At 39.9% G+C, this 24,286-nt stretch overlaps 1 protein-coding gene and 2 long non-coding RNA genes across 3 annotated transcripts in view; 1 reads left to right on the forward strand and 2 right to left on the reverse strand.

Moving 5' to 3' along the window:
- Positions 1-15,671, forward strand: part of PRTFDC1 (phosphoribosyl transferase domain containing 1) — a 45,538-nt gene extending 29,867 nt beyond the window's left edge. Inside the window, exons 5-9 of the mRNA XM_040546984.1 lie at positions 9,694-9,711; positions 11,139-11,221; positions 11,632-11,678; positions 13,687-13,763; positions 14,403-15,671. Of these exons, the coding sequence (XP_040402918.1) occupies positions 9,694-9,711; positions 11,139-11,221; positions 11,632-11,678; positions 13,687-13,763; positions 14,403-14,450 (273 nt within the window). The 3' untranslated portion in view covers positions 14,451-15,671. The remainder of the gene's footprint in view (positions 1-9,693; positions 9,712-11,138; positions 11,222-11,631; positions 11,679-13,686; positions 13,764-14,402) is intronic.
- Positions 1,346-9,687, reverse strand: LOC121064857. Its single transcript, XR_005816731.1, has 3 exons — positions 7,465-9,687; positions 3,389-3,467; positions 1,346-1,665 (listed from the first exon to the last, which is right to left on the reverse strand). It is a non-coding gene; the product is annotated as an uncharacterized LOC121064857 (long non-coding RNA).
- A 105-nt stretch (positions 15,672-15,776) lies between the features above and the next one.
- LOC121064856 lies at positions 15,777-22,222 on the reverse strand. The gene is made up of 3 exons (XR_005816730.1): positions 21,992-22,222; positions 18,163-18,281; positions 15,777-16,578 (listed from the first exon to the last, which is right to left on the reverse strand). It is a non-coding gene; the product is annotated as an uncharacterized LOC121064856 (long non-coding RNA).
- Between the last annotated feature and the right edge of the window lie 2,064 nt (positions 22,223-24,286).

Below are 24,286 nucleotides of genomic sequence, written 5' to 3' on the forward strand. Positions count from 1 at the left end.
TTAGATTTTAATCTATCTACTCTTCTGACAATTGCCATCTTTAACTGCTTTTTCCATAGCAAAAGACACTGTATTTTTTTTCTCATAGTCAATCACCTTTCTTTGCACTTCCTTCTTAGGTAATCTCCCGTAGTGCTCATCATTATTTACTTTTTTTGTTCTTGTTCTGGAGGAAAAAATGTACAAAGGGAACTTCCCAAACTTCCTGTCCCATTTTTAACAAGGGCTTGGTGGCCTCATTTGCCTTTATATCAAAAGGCAAAGTTGATAATTCTATTGATCTCACCTTTGTCAAAAAAATCCCCTTCCAATTTCAGCCTATCAGAAGATTACGTATTTTCCTTCAAGTAAGAGAAAGGAGAGTATGATCTATTTCTGCATTAACTTTGATTGATTATGGTAATTTGCTCTACTTCTTACGCTCAACAGCAGCATGCTGTGAAGATGTCTGCAAGCAAAGCATGTGCGTGTGTAGCATTCAACACCGCAGTGCTCTCTAAGAACACAAACTCAGTCAGAGCACATCATCATTCCCTCCATTACGTCCCCTACTCTGTTAAATCCTTGAGATACTGAACTAGTTTTACAGGCTTTAAGCAGCTGGAGTCTGAGTACATAGGCTCCTAAGGCACTAACCGAGTTGTTCCCATCAGCAGCTGACACCGACCAAATTGAATTTTTTTTAAAAAGAAGCATTTTTGAGTTATAATGTCTGTCTTTTCAGGATGCCCTAAGCTGTGGATCAGCTCAGCAGAAGAGATTAAAATCAGAAATTCATGACCTTTTCTGGAACCTCATTAAAAGCTCCCACTTAAACGTCTACTCTCTCAGAAGTCTCTCATTATTTTCTATCATCTTGACGAGGTGTTAGTACATGTGGATTTCTTTCCTGTGCATACTGTTAAATGATTCCAGTTCTAACAGCCGTCCTTGTAGCTTCCTTTAGACCTCTTCACTGAGACCTGATGCATTGTCGTTTAGCTTTTGTTTGTTGATGATTTTTCAGCCCTGTCATGGTTTCTTCAAACCCAACTGAAATTGTCATACAAGGTCTTGTTTAACCAATGGGACCCAAGGTTGCCCAAATACAAAGCTAAAAGAGCTGGTACTGTAGGTATAAGTAAGCTGATAATTGGTTAGCAATTCACTTTGAACAACTACATTATCAATGTATGTATCTTTTGATGGTACAGAGCACACAGGAAAAGAAGGTGCCTTTAGAAATAATCTAAATGAAAATGCAGACTTTTGAATGGAAATTGAACTAAAGGGAATGAAAATATACTGCTCTGTAGTCCTCCACCTCCCAAAAAAGAAATACACAAAGGCAAAGTGGGACTGTATCTTTTTTAAAGAATATGCTTTTATCTGTGGAAGTGGATGTATAAAATAAATCACTGTTTCCAGCAGTTGTTTATTCATGCATACTTTATAAGCTGGTATAACTAACAATATGTAATGCATATCCCCAAGGAGTTGAAACATAGTTCTGTGCAAAAAGGAGAGAGGAAGGAACTCAGGACACCAATGGGGACTTATGGGGAAAGTATTTCCATCAGTTGCAATTTCCATGTATTTTCTCCCCTCATCAGACCACCATTACTGCCATACTATACAAGATGAAAGGTCTGTCTAGGCTTGTGTCACATCCTCAGCAGCAGCCAACTGGAATCATAGTAGGGAAGGGATACATGAAACATAACTAGTATGTAGACTTCCTAAATCAAAGTTAAATCTGAGCTATCATTTTGAATAGATCCAGTGCTAAAATTACTATCCATATCTGTCTCATCTCTTTGTAATTCCAGTTATGCTGCTGATAGTCCTACAAGATCCTGCAGCAAAGAGTTTCATCTTTGAGATGCATGTGAAAAAGTTCTTTATCTTTCTTTTAACCTTGCTACCTGATTACCTTCAGTGAGCTTTACAAGACTTAGGTAAATCTGTCCTTTTGAACTACTACCTTAAGAATTCTGCAAATCTTGCCGTAGTAGGGTTCTTTTCTTTCTTCCTTCCTTTTTTTTTCCCCCTGCAGTACACTTACTTGGCCTGATCACAAAGCTTTGTTTAGAGATACCCGGATGTTAAGATCCAAAAGCACCATTACATTTTTGTCTGAACTTCTGGGTAATTCAAACTGAAGGGTCCCACCCACCAATTTCTTCAATGGGGCCACAGTTTCTCTTTTGAGCTACCGATTATTTTGAAGTCACAGAATCGCAGAATGGTTGAGGTTGGAAGGGCCCTCTGGAGACCATCTGACAAAGCAATGCATTGGGAGCCTGTTGTAAAGTGCTGGCAGTAGTAGGATGTAAATGAGGCAGGTTTGAAGGTAGAATTAACAACTGGGAATTAATATTAGGCCAGTGGATATACTTGGAAGAAACAAAATTTCAAGCGTGCAGATCGTTCTGTTCATATGAACACAACTGGCAGACTTCAAGCCAAGACTGGGAGTAATTCTTAATTTTAACCTAATGGGGTAATCAGTTAGACAGTCAGTTCGGGAGAAAATGGTGATTGCCCTACATGATCACCTGCCCTATGACCAAAGAGGCAGATAAAAATGTTAAGAATTTCTCTGAGCTAAAATAAGAGAGCAAATTAACAGCTGTGGAACACTGATAAATGATTTGGAGGTCAGCTGCCGTGGAAGATGATAACGTGCCATAAACCCAGTATTTTATCGAGTCCACAATTTCTAGTGCATACAGCAGTTCTGAATTTTTGTTCCCAGGCTCAGCTGTTGAAGGTATTTTGTGGTCTCTTTGAGGTTGTGGGCTGAGAGGTCAAAGTTCTTTTGTGAAAAATGTTCTCCCACTGGGAACAGGGCTGTTAATTAAATAAAAGCTGTTACTTCCTGCTACAAACCATATTTCACTGTAAGGTGTTTTTCCCAGGTTTCAAATCATTTTACTTTTCTCAGTTTTAAGTTACTTCTATTTTTTAATAGGTTTTATTTTTTCAAATGTGTGTGCATGTTGTTCTATTGATTTTATACGGAGACATTTAAGGAGAATATATTCTTTTTGGGTACCTACCTGAGTTTCTTGCTATACATGCAAGGACCGTGTTTGTCCTGTTAGCTGTAGTATTGCATTAAGTATTGTTGTTTATTTGGTTATTTAAGTAGAGTATCAGCTTTCCAGGAAAAGCTCCTCCTTTTTAAATTTACAACTTGGCATTTTGCTTGGTTAAAATTTTGTATTTTATGTGAATATAAAGACAAGCTTTCCCTCAAACACTTATTCACTACCTGTTTCAAAGCATAGGATTTTTTTTTCTTTGAAATTAAGCTTCTAAATAGAACATGAAGTCAAAATCTAGAAAACAAAAAAAAAAGTTATTCTTTTCCAAGAAGGTGAAAACTAGTTTCCATAATACTTACTACTGTCAGGCAGGAGGTATACATGATCGCATTACTCTGCTTGGTCTTGTTAGCTGACATTGTTCCCTTTGTTCTTGACCTGTGGGAAGGTAAACAATGGGAATGTATTGACTCAGGGCTGGAGTATTTTTCAGCTTATCACAAGTCTGAATTTTTCTTACGTGTGTTGTAATATCAACCTACTTTCTCGCTGTGCATTAGCTCATGTGGCTTTGAAAGGCAGTAGGCCAGAGAAGACTGCTGCTCAGTTCTTTCAGGTTTCCCTCTTAATTTTAAAATTCAAAAATGCATTGGAACTTGTTATAAAAGTGAACATGTCTTTTTAACATGAGAGATAGATTCCCATTGAAAGCAGGAAGTAGAAATGATTGCTACTTCATTTTACATCTAATATTGTCAAAAACATCCTGCTTTTTCCAGATGTCCAAGCTGCAATGAATCATTTCTACTACTGCCTAAAAAACAGATATGAAGGCAAATTTTATCTTTGTGTAGATCCAGTTCACACTGCAAATATTATTCCTACTCAGTGCAAACATCCATATGTAGAATCAGAAGTTGTGTGCACCCTGGTCACTCAAAACTGGAGAAATTTAAGCTTCTCAGAAACCGTCTCCCTCCCGCATTCAAAAAACGCAGAGTATTTATTGCACCAGCCTACTACGTGGTAGGAAAAGCTATAAAGACAGCACGAATCACAGTCATCCGTATCTATCAGCTCCATACCATTCCTCTGAGCCATCAGCAATGAAAGCTACTGATTCTTTTGCGATGACTGTGTAGAAGGGTTTTTCGATTTCTTTGAGAGTTGAGTTTTGAGAGTTGTTTCTTTGAGTTTGAGTCCCTTCTTTATTTAGGCTATGAGAAGTATTTCCAGGACATATTTAAAAAAACGACTGTTCTCTGTGAGTCTGACTGTCAGATATATTAGAACCGCTGTTAGATTTCTGGACATACTTCACAGTTCATATTGGTGAAGATGGCTCTACTCAGAAATTAAGCCATCTTCAGTCTAGTCAACGTGTCACTAAATATTCCCGCTTCCTGTTCTCCAAACTCCAAAAATAGATAGAAAATATCAAATGCATGCCAGAAGGCCAGATTACTTTTCTTTTCGTGTGGTTTCCTCCTCTGCAATCACCACAGCTGTATCTGAAAGGACAAAACATCTTTGATCTATGTGGTACAGGAGTCTCAAACATTTACATATACTTGGAAAAAGACCTTTCCTTCAGAGTCCTTTAGCGTCACATCGTTTGTTCCAGCTGTCAGTCGCTGTAGTGGCTCCTTGAGCTGATGAGTTTTACAAGTCTTCTGCCCACCAACTCATGGGTGGATTTCATGGTGAAGCTGCACAGGACCTGCTCATACCTGTAACCTTTCCTAAAGGATGCTGGATGCAGCCCACTGTGCATTTAGGATGATGGTGACATTACTGATAGTGTAGCAATTTGTCACATCCACTGCATTCTTCTTTTATCTTCTCCTATCCATCTGCTCAAGGATAAGCTACTCCATTTCAATCAGTTGTGGTTGCACATCGCCACTACCTGCTCTTGAATACACTGTGTGTCAAAACCTTCCTTTGCAGATTGTTTTTCTGCCACTCTGCAATGCCATCCCTTTCCTGGAGCCCTTCTAGCAGGAGCCTGCTTCAGCGGGAGAAAGGCAGAGGACAGGCAGCAATACAGCCAGTTTCCCAGCACATCCCCTAGGTTTCAAGGAACTGGTTTCTGGTACCAGAGGCTGGCAAACCATTTTGAATGCCCTCAGTCACAAGCACAAGTTAAGTATGATATCAGTCACAGTAACCCTGCTGCCTAATCAAAATGGGGAGTAATGCATCATTCTCCATCAGGATGCCTGCTTGCTTATATACACAAACTGTTTTCATATCTCAGTATTTTATAGTGGCTTTTCCACTACAAAGTCTTTACATACAGGATGTCTCCATAGCATAGAAAATTCTCATTAACATTTTGGCAATAATGAGAATGTGCATAATACAAACCAGACTATCTGTGTTTCCTAAGCCAGACAGCCACCTGATTAAAGGGACTTTCAAAGAACCAAATCTCCCAGTGCATATAATTTACAGCTCTTGGACTTACTGAATATGAGTAGGAAGTGGTAAGGATAACAGAGCACTGGGCAGAGAATTTCAGAGTCCACCAACATCATTCCTTCTCGAGATAATTAATCAATATGAGATCTTACCCTTCAGCTGAAGTTTTGTGGAGGTGACTATCACTCTTGTGGCCAGACAAGTCCTTTAGGGATGTCTGATTCCACATTCATCTTTTTTGCTTCATATGAGTCATTTGTGATAAGGAAATGTAGACTAGATGAAATTTGTATTAGATGGATGTATAACTGGTTGGAAAGCTGTTCTCAAGAAACTGTTAATTATGCTTCATCATCAGACTGGATGAATTAAAGCACATTCTCCAGGGACTATATGATATTTAATTCATGATTTAGAAGACTGGATTAGCATTTCTTGCTAATGATACTACCTGGAAAAATACTACAAGGTAGGATTATGATCTTAAGAAGTTATTTTAAGAATTTGACTCAAAGAATGGCATGTAACGACAATAAAGATGAATACTAACTTCTGTGTTTTCATAGATGTCATCTTTTGCATAAGTGCTAGGGGGGAAGGACTGACTAAGCAACAGTTCTGTGTTGGAGATGATAGGTAGTTCCCAAGTTGAACATGAGGCAGCAGCATATCTTTACTGAAGATGTAACCCCACTGTATTGGAATTTGTAGAAAGGAAGATTATTTGTAAGGCGTACAAAGTGGCTCTTTTATTCTTCTCAAGGCTTGAAAAGGCTTCTCTCTGGTTTGGGGCACCACAATTGGAGAAGGATTCTGACCAGCTGGACAGGTTCAAGAGGAGAAAAAAAAGAATATTCAGGGACCTGGAAAATTTAACTTGTGAGAAAATGTTTAATAAATAGGGACAGTTTAAAATGGAGAAGAGGAAACAAGAAATATATCTGTCTTCAAGCATGGAAGAAAGAAAATTTAATTTCTGTGTCCACAGCAAAACATATTCAGGTCAAATAACAACAGACGTTTTCTAACTGTATTTTTGCTCTTAGATAATGAGGCACTGAGGCCCATTACCTGAGGAAGTTCTGAAGTCCTCACCATGTTCAAGAACAGGTAAAGCAGATATCTGTGAGCAGTAGGTTAAGTTGATTTCTTTGGGCCAAGGATATCAAAAATCTTCTTCAAGGTATCCTCAGCCCTGCTTTCTATTAACCTCTGCTTTTTATTTTTTTTTTTCCTCAGGAGTTAATTAGTAAGGTCTGTTCCTCCCTATTGGTTTAATCCCATTTCCATGGTTAGGGAGGCTGCTGTCCCCTCATTCTTTCTTTTATTTATTTATTTATTTATTTCTGCTTGCAAGTAAGCAAGAGAATCTATCTTGCTGCTCATGTTAGGATAGCTGAAGCAGCTACAGTTGCAAAAAACATCCCAGGACTATGCTTTTCTCTGAAATCTGTCAGGGCCCAGAGTGCACTTAATAAACCTTAATGGTCCTGACCAGTCTCACTGAGGGCACCTTCCCACACCTGTGGACACAGGAGCTCCAGTTCCGCTCAGCCCCAGGCTTTCAGTCCGTACCTGACCTGCGCTGTGTGAGTACTGATGTTCAGGGCAGCTCCAGCCACGCCTGTGCCTCACTATGGACCCCGCTGACCCGGACTGACTCACAGACCGGCTTCCCAGCTTAACCTTGGACCTGTTGCACCACTGCAGACCAGTCTGGTATCAGCGGGCTGTGTTTAACCCTGGTTACTCTCACTGGACCTGATCCCAACCCCTGGATTGACAGCCCAGCTTGCCGTCAGACCTGCCTCTTCACCATGACATGCCTGATGATCTACACTCTTTGTTGGATCTGGTGCTGTCTCAGGGCTGGGTCCTGGCTGGTGGGGGCCCTGCCTTGCCAGCTACCCTTCAGTTAGGGAGCAACCTGCAGCACCTGACAGGGACCGCAAATGCAGGATGCGGCAGCCTCTGCCGTGCCCGTTTTGGCGTGTCTCATCTCATGCCATACCTGCTGGATGGATCTTGTCACCAGATCTGTGCTTTTCCTCTGGGAGGGAAGTTCTTGTCAGCAGCATGAGGAGCAGCAGGAGGTGCACCAAACTGGCAGAGTGAGTCAGGATGCCAGGCTGTGTTGTCAGGTCAGCCTCTCCCACCAGATGCCAGCTGCAGTCATCCTGGTCTGTTTGCTGGTACTAAAGGAGCTCGTTTCCAGCTTTAGTTCTGGTGAGGCTCTTTCCTACACCTCTCTGCATACCTGTCCACTCTTCTGCTCTCTGTATGTCATACATACATAGATACAAATATGACAGTTGTATGTGTGGGAGGTGGTTAAACCATTACTCCTGCACATCATCTTCAGGTGTCCACTGACTGAACCAAGTGATCTGCTTATGCCTCAGACCCAGATGTCCTGGACTAGGCCTTGGAAAAGGTTTTTTTCCTGATTATGAATTCATCCAGGAAACCAGATGAGAGCCATACTCTTTCAGATCCAAATGGCTTCCTTTAAGAAGGAAGGCTTCCTGTAAGCCTGCTGTAAGCTTCTCCTGAGCATGGTTTTGGTCTCTTCATTTTATCTAGGGGATCGACTTATTTCCATTCTTTCTTGAAGGAAGAAGTTTCTAGAGGCAGGACATCTTTGGGCTTTCGTTGTTAGGAGGCCTTTGACTTTTTAGCTCCGCAGGTTTAGGTCTTTCAGATCCAGAGTTGTTTTTGTCAGCTGCTGGGAGGTTGAAAGTCAGGAGTGCCGAGCAGGATAACCACCAGCGAAACCTGTTATGAAAACACCAAAAAGGAGCCACCCTCCAGGATTAACACACATTCCATCAGAGCTCAGTCTAAATTAGTGGCTTTCTTGAGTGATAGCTCCATTGCTGACATCGGCTGAACTGCTACGGGGAGCTCCCTCCACAACTTGACCAAGTGTTTTGCCATTTCAGAAGCATCCAGGGATTATATGGTGCGTGGTAACATAGTCTGCATATCTATGGTTGCGTGCATGAAGCATGCCACGTCTCCCTACCAAGTACTGTGATTGTTAGGAGGGACTGCAATCTGAATACACGTGTGTGTGTATGTATATATATACCTATATATATATATGTGATGTGTATTAATCAGTTCTATTTTGCAGATTAACAAAAAAAATTGCTACCAGTTAACGAAACTGTCAAAGCTGTGCTGTCTATAAGCACACTCCCTTCACACACTCCTTCTCCATGATGTTTGAGTCTTTCTCAGAACTCTCAGCTTTAGGATTGTGTGGTTGAAAAGAAAGTTAGACAGCCTCCTTCTTGTGTACGTAGCAAAGTCAGCAGGCTTGATAGAAAGGAAGTGGAGTGTCAGCTAGTCTGGTGAATGCTGCATGGATATGAAACTATCTGCGAAATGTGCACATATGTGTAAGATATATACATAGATATATGTGAAAAAAACTTTTCTTTTGCTATTGTACATTGTGCCTCAGAAAGTAGTCTTAATGCCAAGACCATACGAGAGCGCTATCGTTTTGAACATGCATATGAGAACGTGTAATAAATAGATACTTATTTCTTATTATTGCTTTTAATAGAAGAACAGAAGTCACCTTAGATACTGTGACTCCTTGAGCAGTTATGAGCCATTTCAGCAAAAAGATCAGCCTGTGTGATCATGCTGTTATAAGGCTGGCATCACTGCTTTTGGTTGGACTGCTCCCTCCTCTTCCAGTGACACTGCTGGCTTCAGCAGCAGTATTTGAAGAGAAAGGGGTGCTGCACGGTCTGAGAATGGGTGGTACAGCTCACCATGTAATCCTTTACTGTGAGGTTTTGGGAGTGGGGAGAGGAAGAACATTTATTTCAGGGTGAAAATATTATTGCTGTATCTTCATATTGGGAAATAGTATTTTAGTAAACTATTGGATACACTGTAGTACACTGCTGGACACACCAGCATGAAGTGCAGTTCATCCCATTTGGATTTCCTACATCTAGCTGTATTTTCCCAAGCTACATCCATTCTTGCACAAGGCAGATAATCTAGACAGAGCTGAATAAAGTCATAGGCCCTGACTGCCAGCTATTTGTGGCTGGCTCTTATCCAGGGCACAGAAGTGCAACAGGAAGGCTCTTTGTGTCGTGCCCTGTTGTACATATGCACACGGACCTATCTTCATTTCACTTTTTCAAACATTTGTTTCTTTTAGTTTGTGAATATTGTGTAACAGCTTTTTCTTTCTTCTTCTTTTTTCTTGCAGAATGTTTTAATTGTAGAGGTAAGTTGGGTGTTTCTTCTATCATATTGTACTTGGAGAAAGTCACATAGTAAAGTCTAGGTAAAACACAACTGTGTTTAGACTTCTTTGGCTGGGAAGTGGTGAAGAGGAAGAAGAGCTGATTTGCTTAATAATATCTCAGTCTTTTTGCAATTGCACGAGGGATCAAACTACACTGGAGGCACTCTAATTTGTACTCTCCTTGTGATACCCAGCAGTCACTTTCTGCGTCACTTGGTGTGGTATTTTTATGGCTTCGTGAGCTCCTGTTCTGCAGGTCGTTCTGTTCCTTGGAGGACAGTGAATCAACTGCAATGATGCCATAAACTTCCCTATAGCGTGACTGTGAAATGGTAGCGTAGCCCTACACATGCTTTACAACTTCAGGGTTGTTCACATGCTGGATGAGAACGTCAGTCATTCTCTCAAGTCCCCATGACTCCTGCTCATTAGCGCTGCACCCTGGAGCGTCCCCTGGGGAGGTCCATCACAGCGATGTTGCTGATGTAAATCAACGATGTTCAGTTGTAGAGAAAAAGAATGTGTGTCACCTCACTGGTGCTGCAAAATCTTTCTTAATAAATAATGTAGGTGATTCTGTTTTAAAATGTCAGGAAAGCAACAAGGATGTTTAGAGAGCGTGTCAGGACCTGGCTGGCATTTCAGGCCCAGTCTGCTTGTGTAAGAAGTAGGCTAGGTGGCATGACGTAGGAAATGCACAGCTGCTGGAATGTCTTTTCATAGTAAAGGAGGAGAAAAAAGTCATCAGGCATAGAAATGACTGTGACCTGAATAACTGGTGGGAGCTCCATATTCATTAATGATAACTACTGTAACAGAAATGAAAAATGTCTGCAGCAAATTCTGTTAATACTCATAGGTAGCTGAGGAGCAGAGGCAAAGTTTTGCTAATGAAAAATACACAGCCATAGAGTTCAGGATCAACAGCTGCTCTCCAGTGGTGTTCAGTTGTGTAGCCAGGTATGTACGAGAGATCTCCAAATGAGATCTGGAGAATACTCATTTGTGCTGGTCTAAGAAACAATAAATAGGGCAGATTTAGCCCTGAGATGGAGAGGTGTTCACATACTGTAGGCTTGAGGATAAAATATGAAAAGTCTGATCCCTGCATACTTCCACTTCCCAATAAATTCATCCCCAATCCCTTCCAGTATCCCAAGTACTAGAAACAGCTCTTTTCAAGAGGAAGTGGACAGTCCTTTATGTCTTTATTTTATGAGCACAAGGTGCTTGCTTCAAAGAGTGTGAGCTCAATTACACCCCTTTTTGGATGTGGCTCACAATGTACTAGGAGAAATATATAATTTCCACAAAATAAGAATATGGAATTTCCCAGTCATCGTTCAAATTTCCTTGTTTCAGCTTTCCTTTGTTTTTAACTTGTTGTGTTTTTAATGTTTTGTAAGGATATTGTTGGAACTGGAAGGACTATGAAGGTTCTGCTTAATAATATAGAAAAATACAAACCAAAAATGATTAAAGTTGCGAGGTGAGTAAAACGATCACAAAACTTAGTAATTAATTGGTCTGGCCCAACGTATGTCCCAGCGGAGATTCCCATTCCAAGATCCTGTTTTAATTCTGTGCTGCAGCATCGCATGGGGAGCTCTGCAGAGAAGCTGCCTGAGTCACTAAGAAGAGGGTGGAGGAAAGGAGAGGAAATGCTTTTGTATTGTTCTGCAGTGGCAATGACCCCTTCAGCCATTTCAAGACTGGCACTGATAGATTTTGAAGGGAAACACACCCAGTTTCTTCCCTGCCATTAGGATACTGTCGAAGGAGAAGCAGAAAAAGAACAGTGATTCATATGGCTCAGAAGCTTTTTGACAAAGGGGCTAGGTTTTTACGCATGTTATTCAGATGAATATCTGGATTTTTTTATTTTGTTCTTAATTGCAGTTTGTTGGTGAAAAGAACATCTCGGCCTGATGGGTACAGACCAGACTGTAAGTGTTGTTGTGAAAATCTTTACATCACTATACAAGAAGTTACCATTATTCTATCACTTGCCCTTCATATCATTCTGCAGCCTCCTAGAAGCGTTGTAAAATATCAGTTGTCAGGGGGAGATGGGATGCAATGGAAGGATTCCTATGATTGTGGTTTAAGCCTAGCCTCCTTAGTAGTCTGATGTTTTCTGAAGAGCAGTAACTCCATCAGGAAGTTATGGAAGGGTTAAATGTTGTCTATGAAAGGTGGGTGCTTTATCTTCTGTCTCTGCCAAAATACATGAAAGAGAAAGTCCCTTTCTTCCTTTTCCTTCCTCACTACATCTCTTTAGAGGAGCTGCAGGACTCCATCTGAACACAAATGCTTTTTCATTGTGAACTAAATATTCACAAGTTTTATATTTTTATAATAGAATAATGTAATTTTAAAAAATATTTTTAAGAAGCATTATCATTTAAAGGGTAAACAATAATATAATCAAATCCCTCCCCGCCAAAAGCAAAAGATAAAATGGGCTTTTCAAGCTTTCTCCTGCTGCTCCATTTGTATCATACCAACACCAACTTCTCTCTGAAATACTGGTACTTGTACTGGGCTTAGATGAAGCCATAAATGGGGCTATACCAAGCTATTGTCATTTTAGATTCATTAGAATAAATGATGTAATAACAGGCATGTGGCTAAATACTGGAAAAATAGATTCACCTAGAAGAGATCGAGCAGTATTTGCTGCTGAAGAAGGCTCTGGTCACAGCTGAGCTGGGGAGGAGGGTAGAAGGAGAGTAGGCAGGTGGGTACCAGGAGGTAGCATCAAGGGTCTAGATTTGGGATGTGGGAGAGAGGGAAACTTCATGAAGCAGAAGTTAATCAAGGTTGGGCATGGCCCTGCAGTTTAAGCCCAATAATCTGAATTGTGACACAAACATTTGGTTGTGCAATTTTTATACAGCATTTTTTTTTACATTTAGAATTTATTCCAGTAAATTAAAGTATCCATTTTACTGGATTCATTAAACATATAAAAAAAATACAATAAAATGACTCCATAAAAGACAGCTTAATATTTTTATGTAATATTTTGTAAAATGAAACAGATTTTAACCACTTGCTTCTTTATTTGTGATGCATTTTATAAAATAGCAGAGGTCACCCTTTAAATCTCTAACAGAGCTATGTCCTTTCCTCACCTGCCCAAATTTGTGATTCAAAGTGTCTGTTACCCATAATTTTTAACAAGCAAATAAAAATCCTCTCTTGAGTAGTTGTAAATTTTTAATGCTGTAAAAAACCTTATGCAAAAATTTTGGTGTCCACAAGGTTGTGTTTTTCTCTAGTTACATAACGAACAACTTGGAAAGAGTCTAACTCATTTTATATAGTGCTGATACTGCACAAAACTTCACACTCAAAGATACATGGCTATGATTAGCTTGAAGTGTGTGAGTTGTATGATTCAGCTACGCTGCATGCATTTACTTTGTTAAACATGTGCGTGAGCCTTCATGAGATTGGGGCTTTAATTTAAGAAGCATTTGACACGTTTTGGTAGGATAATATGCATAATAGCTTTGCCTACTCTCAGAAGAAAATACATGAACCTCTTCATAACTTTGTAAGTAACTTCTGAATTAAGATTATACCTTTTTTCATCCTCAATGGACAGTTGTCATCACATGCATACACGAATGGAGCTGCCCAACCTAGGCAGAACTTTTCTGCTCTGATTTTGGCTTCCTTCCATAACGTGTCTGTTGTGCCACTAATAGTTGTAAACAAGTCTCCTACTCTCCCCTGACTGTTCACATGCCTATCACAAATAGTCTGTGAGCTGGAACTGTGGATTCTGCTACTTGCTGACTCTGGTTTCTAAGCCAGAAGTAGCATAACCTGAACTAGCTACACATATACGCCGTTTTCTGGTCAGAGGACCAACAGGTTAATTTAAGGGCTATGCAGTAGCCACCTGTCTTGTATTTATGGTATTTGTTATTTGTCCCAATACAGATTACGGATTTGAAATTCCAGATTTATTTGTGGTTGGTTATGCCTTAGACTACAACGAGCACTTCAGAGATCTGAACGTAAGTTTATTTAAGAAAAAACAGAAATCTCTATTTTACTTTTTTGGGGCATCTTAAAGGCCTTGTTATTTGCCTTATCCCTGGGTCTTATGCCATGGTTGGGATCCTTCTAGTGAGTGTAGAACTCCTTGTAAAACCTTAGATAATCCAGAGGAGTCACCGCTTAGCACTGTGGGTTGTTCATTCCCATCTCTCACCCACTAAGAGCAGAAGTTGTCACTTCTGTCATGCTTCCATCTTCTGTGAGCCTGGGACTTCACGGTTCCACAACTCCCAGTAAATGAAGTGACAGCAGAAAAAGTGAAATACAGCTACAGTCCAGACAACTGGGGCATTTTACTGCTATGTTGCCTGCCCCTTTTCGCAGTGAGATGATGATGGAAAAAAGGTGCAAGCATTCCCAGCCTTGCCATTGCTTCCTGTGATCTTCCCAGGGGTGGAGCTGAAAGCAGGGAATTGCAAGTGGAAGAACTCACTGCAGCTAGAAAGTGAAATCAGAATTCAATTTCAGGTCTCTGGAGAGGGAGGAGTAATGGCAAGGTTACCGGATTGGACAAGCAAAATTATTTCTGAGCAATTCATTAATAATTAATGATGTAATCAACTATGCTGTTGCAATCAGTGTTGTATTTTTTTCAGCACATATGTGTTATCAACGATCACGGCAAAGCAAAATACAGAGTCTGAAGCAGTAACATCCTCACCTGAAGATTTGTAAGCTCAGTGGAGCCGAAATTTGACTGCGCTCTTCAAGCATCTCCCAGAAGAGCAGTTCAACCGACTTGTGTTTCTGTCAACTCAGTGTAATAAGGGGTTTACTCTAGAGATACCGATTAACATATACAGAAGTGGGAGCTTCTAAAATGTGAAGTAGAGGGCTTTTAAAGTTATTACACTTTTTAAGTACTAAAATTGCAGTATAAGATGCCTTTTGACTAATAATTTGTCTGCCTCAACTCTCATTGTGAATGCGTTTTCTTCATTCAGCCCATCATGCTACCCGTTGCAATTACGGTACTTCACATTATGTGTTCTTATGTGTCACATAAGATTTTTCAGAAGTGCCATTTTGTGTTAGGTTTATGTGTTAGGCAGAATTTTAGGAACTTCAGCATCCCTTTAGTCTTGGTAACATACTCTGCTGCCAAGCTGAAAACATGATTTTTATTTAATTGCACAATTCAAAAGTTTCAGCTGAAGCTGTATGCTGTATGACTTCTGGCAGTCCATTATTGCCCCTTCCAAACAGAAGTTTCAACTCTCAGAATGCACTGAACTGGAGTATTGGTGCACAATGGACCTTTGCAAGACACAGTTGATCTGAACTTGGAAGATACCTTGCTTCTGGTATGTGATGTGGGCATGGATCTAATCGGCGGTGTTTAACGTGTTGAATTTTAATCAAGAGGAAACAATGCTAGGAAGGCTTCAATTTCTGAGCAGTGCCCTTTGACTTCTGCAGGACACGAGCAGGTCCAAAAACTAACGTAGTGTTCTGAGTATATTATTTTAATTAAACCTCATTAAGCACAAAGGCTTCATGTTAAACAATTACTCAGTTATTGTTTGATTTTCATAGCCTGAGTTGAGACTTTCTGTAGCCATTTGTCTTCTTTAGGAATATAGAACTGACAACACTGAAGACTATATAAAATAAAGGGAAAAAAAAAGTATAGGAAAATCCAGAAAACAAGTTAACCTGTGGATGCTGTAGACTAGAGATCCCTTCTTTCATGCTGTATTAAGTTTGAAGAGTTTAGTTCTGTACCGTATGCAACTGTCCTCAATGACTTCCTGAGAGAAGCAAATGCAAAGTAGCTCTATACCAATAGCTTTGCTCTGAACTGTAAGAGGCATATTGTTATTAGCTTCAGTTTCCTTTAAACTAATAAAAAAACCATAAGAACACTTGTTACTGTGCACAGTTGTTTATTTTCCCGCTTTAGCATATTTTGCACATCCCTTAAAAGTGCTTCAAAAGTATTCATTTAACTGGTAATCTAAACATACCTTATGTATGTGTGACTCACAAACTATTTTTATTTGCATAAAATCCATGATGTTAATGACACGAAGTAAGATCACAGATCTATTGTGGTTGCTAATGTTTTAACCCTTTCTTCTTTACTCTTTTAACCTATATTTTTAAAGATTTCTGTTAAACAGCTTTTCTTCACAGAATAACTTTCTTCTGTTTTAGAGAAGAAAGCACACCCACACAGCCTCTGGAAAAAGTTTCCTTTTATGAGAGTGTTAAAGTTTTTCATAATGTGTCTGTTTTCCCTGGATTTACTATTATTGTCACTTTGGGTAGGCAGACATGCTTAGGCTTAAGCCAGGAGGTCCATGAGGTTATTTCATTTTTTCCTCTCTTAAAAAGGCACGATCCAATTTGCCTTGTACTATGATCAGCCTTCAGCAGCACCAACAAAAGAATCTAACAGGTGAATTATGTGAAATTAGTGGGAAAATTTGAAGTGCTATAGATACTCGTAATTCAGACTGTGTCAAAGTTGTTTCATTGGAAGATTCAGATTGTTAAAATCCACATACCTAATAGAAAATAACATAATTATACAAAAGGTAAGGAAAAAAAATTGAAATTCATTTTATTTCCTCCTGACGTCACATTTTTAACATTACGATAAATCGCTCTATGGATTTCATTAGCGAATTTATATGTGCAATTGTACTGCGAACAAGAAGTGTTTTTCTCTTCTAATGTCATATTTGAATCTTGTACCTTTATATATCCAAGCATGTCCCGATGTCTCAGTTGCCATTCCACATTATTCTCTGCTTGAAGCACATCCATCTAAAAAATTAATTTTCATTTACTTTAATAATCTGATTCCAAAACATCATTAGTGTTAATGAGGGAACAGGTTAATTATACATGTCTGATTAATGTTGGGTCTATTTTCTTCATTCTTCTCAGCTAGTTTAAAAAAATCTTACTTCTTTCCTGTGGTTGTTTAGTAACAGTGTTGATTCCGTGTGTCGCAAAGTTCTTGAACTAAAAGACCACTAAGCATTTTTTTCAGTCACAGTTGTACCCTATGACCCACAAAGCGATGGTTTTGTTTTTTTTTGTTTTTAATCAGTTCAGCAACATTTGTTACTGAAGAAGAGAGAGACTGTTCTATGCAATCTGTTATTTTCTGGACATCATGTTTATGTATTTGGCAGCCATCCATTTTTGTCTCAGTTTTTCTTTGCATGCACTCTAAAATCAGCATCCTTTCCCTACCCATTGAATACAAATTAATATGGGCAGTAATTTGGTTTCAGGTTAAATAAATGTTTAGCAGGCATCAGGTTTTAGATTTCGTTCAATTCATTCATGGTTACATCTGGTCCAATTCCAAAATATCTGAAAGTGATTTTCTGGACAGAAAGCCAAAGTAGGAAGAGTACTTCCTGCATCTTGGTTAACTACAAACCATTTAGGATTTCATGCTACTTAGTATAGATATGGTCTGACTATCTAGCAGTTTATGCTTAAAAGAAGGGAATTTAAATAGTTTGAAAGGTCTGTAATTTAAATTTTCAATTCAGTTTGCTGTGCATACTTGTATTCATAGTAGAAAATAGCATCTGCTTTTTGTTTGCTTACTGTTAATGTTATATTTCCTAAACATCCTATGTTACTCCTAATGTGTTCTGTAATTAAATTTCCATGTGAAATTCCAACATTTGCTTAAACAAACAAACCAACCAACCAAAGACCTGTATGTGGTATCAGCTGCAAAGCAGTTTCAGATCTGGGAAAGTGTCAGATCATCACTGTTCATACACAGTAAAATGCTTAACTTGGAGATGTACTTCTGACATGAGTCATCCTTATTGCTCTGTGGTGAGAATAACATTTATTTCAGTGAAAGTATTGGAATGATCAATTTTAATATTACTTTAGACTGAAGAAGACAAAGGCCTAATCAACTTCTCTGTATATGTTTGCATTTGTATTTTCTTCGGATAAAATAGCACTGAAATCCTCTATTGTAATCAAACTTGGTACACATGAAGACTGTAATTGACTCTAGCTACTCAGAATACTTTAATTTTCAGTTCCAGTTAAAAATAAGATGACAATCTCAAAAGAAAAAATACAGGGTAGCATAGCAAGAGATAGAGGTTCTCTTTCCCTTTTGTAAAACCATCAATTTAGGGACATCTTTGCCTTCTTTTCCCCTCCCTTCCCTTATTAAATGTTTTCCAGAAACTCTGATTGTCTACATGTAAGAGCTGAAATGAATGCAATATCTAGGCATATTCTGAAAGGTATCTTAATTTATTTTCCTTCTTAGATTGGAGGGAGAAATTTACACATAAAAGTTCATGTAGGAATGTATCACCTCAGTTAATTCTTCCAAAAGTTGGCCCTGTCTGTACTCACCAGAGAGAGCAGAAGATAACTGAGGAGAAGCCAACCTCTGCTGAGGTAATTGCTTATTTCAGTGGTCCCGTTTGAAACGTCATAGGTGAGAGAAGCACTGTGTCAGGCACTGTACCCATCTGAGAGAGAGAGAGAAGTGGAGGAAAAATAAAAGCTTGCTCCCTCATTTCATACACCTTTCACAATTACTCACTGATGTTTTATACCTTACCCTGGGAGGTCAGCCACATACAGCTATGTCAGTGCCCAAACCAGTAGTGTTCGTACCACTAGGGAAGGGCTGGTGTGTTTGCCATCAGAGAAGTGTGGAACATTGCAACATGCTCCTGAAGCTAGAAAAGACTGATTGAGAGACACAAGTTTGAATGAGGGATTATTTTGAAGCATTAAAATGATATTTTTTTTTGTTAAGAAGAGCAATATTCTGCACTTTTTTTCCCCTCTCATCATTTAATAGATAACCAAAATAGAAGAGAGTGCTAACAAATTAGAGACGTTCTCATTTATGTTGCTGAAAAGATGGTTGCTCCAGCAAGAAGAGTCATTATTCTTTAAAAAGGGAAGCAGAGAGACTGGTTCCGGGTGAGGCTCTGCAAGCCCCTTGAGGGCTGTTGGCTGCAGTTTGGCTCCTTGTCTGTGCTCTGCCAGGAAGCCTGGGCTGGCACTGCCTTCCTTTCCGTCCATGCCTTCCTTTCTGTCCTTTCTGTATTCACACCTTTCACTGTTACCACTGGTTATTTTGGATCATGGGTTCCAAATCTGCAAAAACTTAGACCCAGTTAAGTATTTTGCTGCCATGCCTTGTTCCTTCTGCTGCTGCACAGAGCAGAGAAGTACTGACAAACTACCAGAGTTTGCAGTACAGCAATTTATTTGTAATACTGAGAGAGAAAAAGGTCTGGATACCATTCAAAGCTTGACCTTTAGTTTGGTTTCGGGAGTGGCTGAAAGATTTCCCCTTTTTTCCATAGCAGAAAGAGACAAAAATGACTTGTATTATTGTGACCCTGTAGTTTCTTTTAGACCTGCATGATTGAACCTCTGATAATGGTAAGAAAATCTCATTTCAGGATACAAAATTACATTAAAGTAAATCATTGCTATATATGTTTCAAAATCCATTGGTCCTACTATTAGTAAAACTTTCTACATTTGTCAGTGTTGTTAAGTCACAAGGCTTGACAAGGGACAAGTCTATTTCTGGAAGATCAGTGCTATGCTTTTACAGCTATTGAAATCGCACAGAAAAATAATGGAACTTAGCAAATATTTTGGAAGCCATGCCAGAAAACAGTTATCCTCAAGTGTCTTTTCGCAGTTATTTTATTTTCCTAAATTATTAGAAGTATTGATCTTTTTTCCTTGGATTGTTTTTCTGCAGTTTGATCGAGTATGCCCTGTTTTTATGTGGTATTCTCTCCTTTGCCTTGTCTTTTAACCAAACTCTTGCCAGACTCAGTTTTTAATGACACTCACAGACTTTTTTTGTTTTTCAGAAAAAGGTAAGCCCTTGTTCAGAGATGCTTAGGGCCAGAGTTTTGAAAGCTCTTACAGCCAAGAAAACTTAAAGTACTTTCACCTGTGTGGGTAGGTGCCTAGCTGCATCCTTCAGTGGTTATGTACCTCTGAAAATGTGTTTGTAGCCTAATCTGGATAGACTGGGAAATGCAATAATGCAATAAGAAAACTGTAGATGAAAATAGGAGCTACAAGAATAAAAAGGAGTGGCAAGTACAATTGTGTCATTCTTTGATTCAGGAGTGAATATCTCTTTGTCTTTCTGAATTATACGAGTGTTGTTTAATTGATTGATTTGTTTGCTTTTTCATGAGAGTTACTGGAGCAGTGTTTCTGTGTTTTCTTAGGAAATTTGGAATGAGGTGAGAGCGCTCAAAATTTAAATTGTGGAAATCATAGCTCAGCCTAAACAGTTGCACAGAGAGACAAAAAGCAGACAGCTTTCATGACACCAAAGGCAGACCAGAGACAGAAATATTCAACAGTAGCACAAGGAGCAGAGTCAGAGAGGGTAAAAAATGAAGTGTCATTACAAGCTCTAACTGTAGAACATTGATTGGAAGGAGTCCACTAGTGAGCGTACAGGAAGGATACTGAAATCGGTTAAATATGACCTGCTGAGTGAGTACGGAGATGGAAGGTTTCTGCTGAGAGACTGTTTGGTCCTGGGCCCACTTGTTCCATATGGGAAAGAAAACTGTAATAAACTGAAATTGTTTATCTTCCTCCAAAAGTCATTTTGGAAATAGCATGATGCTATTTACTGCATTCAAACTTTTAACTACAAGCACCCAATTTAAGCTTCTAAATACTATTTTGCCTAAGCTACATGTATGAGGCAGTCAGTTCTGTAAAGTCAGTCTGAATCTCTCTTCATCTTTAATCAAACAAATTAGACACACATGTTAGTTCATCTGACTAGATCCCAGTGTTGTTGCTCATAGTCTCTCCATCTTATTTTCAGAGGCTTTTAGGTTTTCCCATCTCAGGCTTTACCTCATTCCTTCAATCTTCTTTACTTCCCTTTCTCCCAATTCTTTCTAGTCCATGTTGATTAGAAAACAGCTTATGAGCTCTGCAGGTTCAGGGAGACAGGTGAAGGATGATCAGGTGAATGTGAATTTGGAGATGTGGCACAAACATGGGTGAGTTTGGCCACCCTTAGGGAGATCACACCCCAAGAACAGCTGAGACACTATCCCTGGCAGGCAGATACTGGTCTTTCATGAGAGATTTTAAGAAAAGAAGCAAATAATTCAGGGCGGAAAAGTCCTCAGATTTGTGTCCACAATTATCAGAGTGGAGAAGCTAACTGGCTTGCAAGGCACAGAGAGAACCCCGTGTACCACCAGCATCGCCAAGCCACATTTCGCATGTTTCCAGGGCTGCATCAGTGTCCTGGCTACCAGTGGCCTGTAGCTGGGGAGGAATCTGCCCATGGCCACGTGGATCTGCACAACCAACATCCCGCTCCATGGTGGTATTTCCAGCTGCGTTATTCGGAACAGAGCAAAAAGGGGTTTATCCAGGTCAGGTCTGGCATGCAGTTGATTCTGTCAGGCCTTCACAGTATCTTGCAGCAGCCTAGCCAAAATATGCATCAAAATATTTTGATATTTCTCCACATGGGTCACAAAGTGGAATCCAAAGCTAGTGAGTGTTTTCCTGTTTTATGTTCCATTTATTTATAGAAAAAGAGTCAAATACAAGAACACATTTCCTGTGCAAAAGGGAAGAAGGAAGTCAAGGTACGTCATGGCACTGCCTCAGGATGATCCGAATTCTTCGGACGGGCGCAGCCTTACTGGTGTTATTTTCCATTCCTCAAACTGTGTTTACGCTGTCTCAGCTTCAGCCGTCTCTGAGACATTTAAATTGTTTTACACAGAAGGACAACAACATTTTGCGAAGTAAAAATAGGTTGTGAAAATTGTATGTAAAGCTATTCAAGAACAAGAAGCATGTGTTCTGTGTATTTGAATAGGAAAATAACTCCACAGCATGTGGGCCCCATTCCTGCAGACTGACTGTATACAACTGTTCATACGCCCTGAGTTAAGCCCCTGCTAAGTTCAGAGCCACAGTTTTTAGTTAATATAGGTTTATGTATGAAAATAGTATGAAAATACTGTCATTTTCCATGTGAATGTTGTTCCAAACAGTCCTCTAGCCTGCCAGTGTAATGGCATCAGCCTAAAGGTAGGAATGCTTGTACTGCTGTTAACTCTGAGAATTTAAATTTTTGGTTTAACATTTAATACATTACCAAATGGGATGGAGATGCAGTCGTGCAGCTCTTGGTAAGGCTTACCAAATATTCATCCACCAGCGTCCTCCTGGAGTCATCACTGGAGGCTCCCGTGGCAGAGAGGAGACCACAACTCAACAAGCAATGTCATCTTCAGCATCTCGCTGAGGTCTCCTGGAGTTTTCCCAGCTCAGCACTCAACGTTAAAGCAGATGGGATCACAGTTTAAAACTGTAAAATGTAGGAGTTAGCTTTTCACTGAGAACACACTCTAAACAATTTAAAAAAACAAAACAAAACAAACGAACAAAAAAAACACCATCTCTGGGTGTTTGGGTGTTTTATGGGCCAAAAATCCTATTCCTGACTACAAAGACCTTTGCAAGCCTGTGGCTCCAGCAGAAATAATTAGGTGGATGTGAAGGATTTTGAAAATGAGGTAAGTAGATGATTTCCTTGTTTAGATTTAACGAAAATTACAAGACACTTTAATGCTAGGGCAGCAGGGCCTGGCTAATGCCTTCTCACTGCTGGTGAGAGGAGCTGAGCTGCTGCTTTCACTCCTGTAGTCCCTCTAGTCCCAGTACTGTATTTATTCATAACATAAATAATAGCTAACAGATGAGGGTCTGCAAAATTATGAACAATTAATTAAGAATTTAGTTGTGGAGGGTTTTTTTTGGGGGGTGTGGGGGGGGGAGCTTACCTCTGTCTTGACATACTTTGAAAAAAATCTTCCACATATTTTCAAATGTCTTCTAATGACTCACTCCAGGAAAGCAAACATTTATAGTTTGTATAGTTTGATCTTTTGTCTATAGGTTTACTGAAGGTGAAAACAAATCCCGGGAAGTTTCCTTCACTATTCTGAGTTAGTTTAAAGCAAAGTCATAATACCAGACTTTCTTTAAAAGTTAGTTTTAAAATATGCAATTACAAATTCATGTTCCCCTGTCTGCATTAATTGCTTTATGAAAGACAAAACGTTCTTATGTACGTATAGTATTCCTATAATAATCATTAGGAGAAATGTGGATATAGAAAAACAGCTTAGAATAAAAAACGGTATTTTTATATCTGTTTTTAATGAAGTCTCAGCTAAAAGGTATTTTTCTATTTCCCATTTTCTCTCTCTCTTTTTTTTTTTTTTCCAAAGCTCTGCCAGAACTCCTGCGTTCAGCTTTTTCAGTCAGTCACAGGATCCCTGCTTGATTTCCTTCTTCATCTCTATTTTACTGACTTTAGAAACTGCAGCTAAGGGAATGCTCATAATTTGGGTTTTATCTAAGGAGGCTCAGTTCTCCTCCTTCCAAGCAGTGCATTTCAAAGGTAGCATCTGGATTGCTCACCCAAACCAAATTTCTTTTTGCCCTTCTTCATGCTTTCTGCAGCACATTCACTTGCATTTTCTCTCCCTGTTTATCTTGGATAGTGCACCACAGTGCTCCCATCTAGATGCTGAATTATTTTAGCAACCAGGAAATTATTTTCTCTTGCTCCAGTGACATTTTATGGCATGGTATGTCAGCCTTAAAGTGAGAACGACTGGCTTTAGAAGAATCTCCCTCATCACATGAGCCCTTCTGGCCATGTCAATAGCGTTAAACGTATGCGGGGCGTCATCTCAGCGCTGGCCCCGATTTTCGTCGCGACTCCAGAGCCTGATGAAGTACAGCTACACGTGGCCCGCCTCAGGGCGTTGCAGCCTGCGGTTACCTCAGCAGCCCTGGGGTTGCTGCCACTGACTTCTGAGCCCCTGTGCAAGCCGTAGGCCGTGCCCAGGCACCATAGGCCATGCCCAGGTGCCATAGGCCGTGCCCAGGTGCCATAGGCCATGTCCAGGCAACGTAGGCCGTGCCCAAATGCCATAGGATGTGCCCAGGTGCCATAGGATGTGCTCAAGTGCCACAGGCCCAGCCCTGCTCCTCCCCACGGGGCAGGGGAGGGTGGCAGCCTGACACCTCGTGCCTCTCCTGCTGAGTTTAGTGTTTCCAGCACCCGGAGAAACCTCCAGAAGCCCCCCCTGCTTCTGGTCTCGGTGCTCTTCGCCGACGTGTCGTCTCGCTTCTCTTTCTCTGTAAAGGTCTGTCAGTCTTTTCAGAAATTAGAACTTTTTCCCTGACAAAGCCGGATTCTTGGCACATTCCTCCAGCATTCCTTCAGGCAGGCAGGCAGCAAACAACAGCGCAAACAGTCCCCGACCCTCTCATTGTTTCCTGACCCTGATTTACCAGGGGTGAGATGGATAGATGATTAAACTAACCACAGGCTTGGTTTGTGCCAGGCCATTCCGTCTGAGCTCTCATGACATATTAATTTACATTTATTTCAGTTCTTTTGCATCTACTCCGAAAGTAA

This window comes from Cygnus olor, chromosome 2 (genome assembly GCF_009769625.2).
Source record: "Cygnus olor isolate bCygOlo1 chromosome 2, bCygOlo1.pri.v2, whole genome shotgun sequence".
Lineage (NCBI taxonomy): Eukaryota > Metazoa > Chordata > Aves > Anseriformes > Anatidae > Cygnus > Cygnus olor.